This window comes from Bos indicus x Bos taurus, chromosome 7 (genome assembly GCF_003369695.1).
Source record: "Bos indicus x Bos taurus breed Angus x Brahman F1 hybrid chromosome 7, Bos_hybrid_MaternalHap_v2.0, whole genome shotgun sequence".
Taxonomy (NCBI): Eukaryota; Metazoa; Chordata; class Mammalia; order Artiodactyla; family Bovidae; genus Bos; species Bos indicus x Bos taurus.
This window is the reverse complement of record NC_040082.1, coordinates 91,797,861-91,801,913: the sequence shown is the minus strand read 5'-3', so window position 1 is coordinate 91,801,913 and position 4,053 is coordinate 91,797,861. Positions and strand designations below refer to the sequence as shown.

The 4,053-nt window shown below is 57.0% G+C and overlaps 1 protein-coding gene across 1 annotated transcript; it reads left to right on the top strand.

Annotated features, from left to right (window-relative positions):
• Positions 1-1,677: 1,677 nt before the first annotated feature.
• On the top strand, positions 1,678-3,175 carry ZNRF4 (zinc and ring finger 4). The gene has a single exon (XM_027548852.1). The coding sequence runs from the start codon at positions 1,683-1,685 to the stop codon at positions 3,072-3,074; it is 1,392 nt and encodes a 463-aa protein (XP_027404653.1). The 5' UTR covers positions 1,678-1,682; the 3' UTR covers positions 3,075-3,175.
• The last annotated feature ends 878 nt before the right edge of the window (positions 3,176-4,053 follow it).

Sequence of the window (4,053 nt, the reverse complement as noted above, 5' to 3'; positions counted from 1 at the left end):
GAGAGACCAGAGGATTAAACTTTAGAAATATGCTTGACTGCCATGTGGTGATGTACTGAAAGTGTTGTGAACTGGAGGCAAGTCTGTTATGGGAGAATGAAAAATTCAGACCCTAGGGGCTTCCCTGGTGGCTCAAATGGTAAAGAATCTACCTGCAACACAGGAGACCTGGGTTTGATCCCTGGGTCAGGAAGATCCCCTGGAGAAGGGAATGGCAACCCACTCCATTATTCTTGCCTGGGAAATCCCATGGACAGAGGAGCCTGGCGGGGTGCAGTCCATGGGGTCACGACTGGACACGACTAAGCAACTAACACACACGTGGTGAACGTCAATCAGGCATCATCTCATTTAATTTTCTCACCACGGACCCTACGAGGCACGTTGCTCATCATTACACCCATCTGAAAGATCTGGAGGCTAGAGCCCAGAGAGCTTCAGTGACTTACCTGGTCTCACATAAGCTTGTTAATGACAGAGCAATGATTCAGGGCTTGAGTAGATTGCCCAGCCAGAGTCACGGTGGGAGATCTGGGATAAAGAGTTGGGAGGGGACATGAGGCTGATGGCCAGCACTCTGGATGAGGGACAGTTGGAGACCCGGATAGAGAGGAAGATCTAAGCTGAGAGAATAAAGCTGGTTCAGGTGGTCTCCGGGACCTAATGCCTGATGATCCAAGGTGGAGCTGATGTAATCATAATAAAAATCAAGTGCACAATAAGTGTAATGCACTCAAATCATCCTGAAACCATCCCCCCATCCCCAGTGCACAGAAAACTTGTCTCCATGAAACGGGTGTGTATGGGTGTGGTGTAGTCAGTTGTGTCTGACTCTGTGACCCCATGGACTGTAGCCCACCAGGCTCCTCTGTCTGTGGGATTCTTCAGGCAGGAAGACTGGAGTGGATTGCCATGTCCTACCCCGGGAATCTTCCCTACCCAGGGATTGAACCCATGTCACTGGTGAGCAGATTCTTTACCACAGGCACCGCCTGGGAAGCCCCTGGAAACAGGTCCCTGGTGTCAAAACGGTTGGGGACGGCTGGTCTCCCAGGTGATGGGGACTAGGGCCACTCGCTGCTGCTAGCCCAGCCCTGACATTGCACTTCTCCCACCCCTCCCATCAAGTCAGTTAGACCCTGAAGACATAAGAACTGAGACCTGAAGGGTAAGAAAAAGCCGGCCACGGGGAGATAGGATCTTTCAGACTGAGGCACAGACTATGCAAAGGCCCTGGCGCAGGATTGTGCTGGGTGTGTTCACGGAAGAACATCAAGGAGATCTGTGTGTCTGGAGCAGAGTGAGCAAGGGGGAGTGAGGGAGGGAGGAGGTCTGGGATTTGGGCTTTAAAACCTCATGGGCAGAGGGTGCCCTGAACAAGTCTAAGTCCCCTGGGAATCTCGAAATGGGTGAACATTGACTCCCTTCTTCAGTGGGTCTCTAGGAGGCTTGGGGAGATGATGATGGCAGAATGTCAGTGAGAAGGCTGGATCCATGCCATGGTGGGGAGCATGGGCTGGCAAACCACTCTGTGGCACCCCTGAACTTTACCCTTACAAGGTCCAGGAGCTAGGGATGTGCTGAGACTTCTAGAAGTTTTTTCCAAGGTTGCCCAGCGCCCAGGTCAGAGCCCCAGGAATTCTGTCTTGGCAGGGGGTGGAGGGACTGGATGTAACAGGACGATGTCACAGAGCCTGGGGGCATCTAGAACCCTGGGGGCTCCTGGTCTCAGTGTCATCTGCCAGGAAGGCCGCCTGGGTAGGTTATCTCCTCCTGGGACCAGCCTTCAAGGACAGAATGTGAGCCTGGCTGTAGGGCCACCAGGGTCCCCGCTGCTCTGCTCAGCTGCCTCTGAGCCACCTTTTCAAGTTCACCTCCATTCCCTCCCCGGCCACGGGTCCCCTGGGAGGCCCTGGAGATGCCCAGAGGCCTCCCATTGGCAGTCCCCAGTGGGACCTAGCTCCACGCCGCTGCTGGAGAAGGCCGGGCCAGCCATGGGGCAGCAGCAGCCAGCTGTGGCCCTGGGGGCAGTCAGGATCTCGCTGATGCTGCTGGGGCTGCTTGCTCCCTCGCAGGCGGTGGTGCGGGCCGTGGTGGATGGCAACTCGAGCATGGTGGACTTTGCAGATATGCCAGCCCTGTTTGGGGCGCCCCTGGCCCCCGGGGGCGTGCGAGGCTACCTGATGGAGGCCAAGCCAGCCAACGCATGCCATCCCATCCAGGGCCCACGGCCGGGCAACGGCTCCCTGGGCGCCATCGTGCTGATCCGCCGCTACGACTGCACGTTCGACCTCAAGGTGCTGCACGCCCAGCGGGCCGGCTTTGAGGCGGCCATTGTGCACAATGTGCGTTCCGACGACCTGGTGCGCATGGCACACGTGTATGAGGACCTGCGGCAGCAGATCGCCATCCCATCAGTGTTCGTGGGCGAGGCTGCTTCCCAGGACCTGCGGGTCATCACGCGCTGCGACAAGGCGGCCCACGTCGTCCTGCTGCCCGACTACCCGCCCCACCCGGACCTGGACTGCCACCCAGTGCTGGCCGTCTCCTGGGTGCTGGGCCGTGCCCTGGCCCTGCTCACCAGCGCTGTCTTTGTCCTGCAGCGTCTGTGGCGTTGGCTCTGGAGCTGGCGGGCCAGCGGGCAGGCAGTCAAGGCACAGGCCACCCAGAGGGCCCAGGTGCGCACCTTCACCAGGTGTAACGACCTCTGCGCCATCTGCCTGGATGAGTACGAGGAAGGCGACCGCCTCAAGGTCCTGCCCTGCTCCCATACCTACCACTGCAAGTGCATCGACCCCTGGTTCTCCCAGGTTGTCCGGCGCTCCTGCCCCATGTGCAAGCAGTCAGTGGCCGGCACGGAGGACAGCTCTGACTCCACCGTCGACAGCCACGGGGACGAGGAAGATTCCTCGCTGTCTGGCCGCCACACACCGACCTGGCTTGTCCAGGCCCGGCTGCGCTCCCGGAGGCTGGCTCTGCTGACCCGAGCCACCTCCCGGCGCCACTGTAGTGCCACCTCTGTGGGGGAGGCCGATGCCAGTGCGCCCTTGGAGGGGCCCCCAGAACACCACTGAGACCCGCCAGCCCCAGACTGGTAGAGATCTGGGTGGGCAGGGTGGAAGGAAGGCATGTTTTTAGCCTGGAGACTAGATAATAAAGTGGGTTTGAAAGCGGATTCTCCCCCTGGCTACTCTGGGGCTGCCCAGTCCCTCATGCCATCCGTCTGGCAAGTCCCAGCTGAGCCCAAGGCTGGCACCTGGTATCTGAGGGTGAGTTAGGGGATGTGGGGGTGGGAGGGTGGTCTTCTCAGGGACGTTATGTACCTCATCCCCATGGTGGCCCTGTGACGGGGCCACCATGCCTCAGTTCAAATCCTGGGTTCACAGGGCCTGATTCCTAATATTCGCTTTCATTTAAACCTTAAAAAACAATAAACTTGTTACTTTGGAATAATTTTAGCTTTACAGGAAAATTGCAAAGTGGCTCTGGACAGTTCCCATGGACCCCTCACCCAGCTTTCCCTGAGCGTTGACATTTTACATCAGCATAGCATTTTTTCTTTTTAACGTTTTGAGTTTTTGGCCACTGAGTATGTGGGACCTGGGCTCCCCAACCAAGGATCGAACCCACACCCCCATTGCAGTGGAAAGCAAAGTCTTAACCACTGGGCCGCCCAAGGAAATCCCCAGCAAGGCACGTTTGATTCAACCTTGAGGGCACCGTGAGTAGGTTATGATGAACTCAACTCTGGGTTCAATGGAAATTTCCTCATCATTTCAGCTGCTTATGGTGGAAAGTGTCAAACACACTCAGGTAGAAAGAACGGAACGATGACTCCCCACATGTACCCATCACTCAGATTCAGTGATTTATCTGTGCTGCCACGCTGTGCTAAGTCGCTTTGGTCGTGCCTGACTCTTTACGACCCAATAGACCATGGCTCCTCTGTCCATGAGATTTTCTAGGCAAGAATACTGCAGTGAGTTGCTGTGCCCTCCTCCAGGGGATCGTCCCGTGTGTACCCATCCCTCAGATTCAATGATTGATCTACTC

Bases quoted from the DNA above. Each gene is read 5' to 3' on its own strand.
- ZNRF4 (XM_027548852.1), top strand. From the start codon at position 1,683: ATGTCACAGAGCCTGGGGGCATCTAGAACCCTGGGGGCTCCTGGTCTC.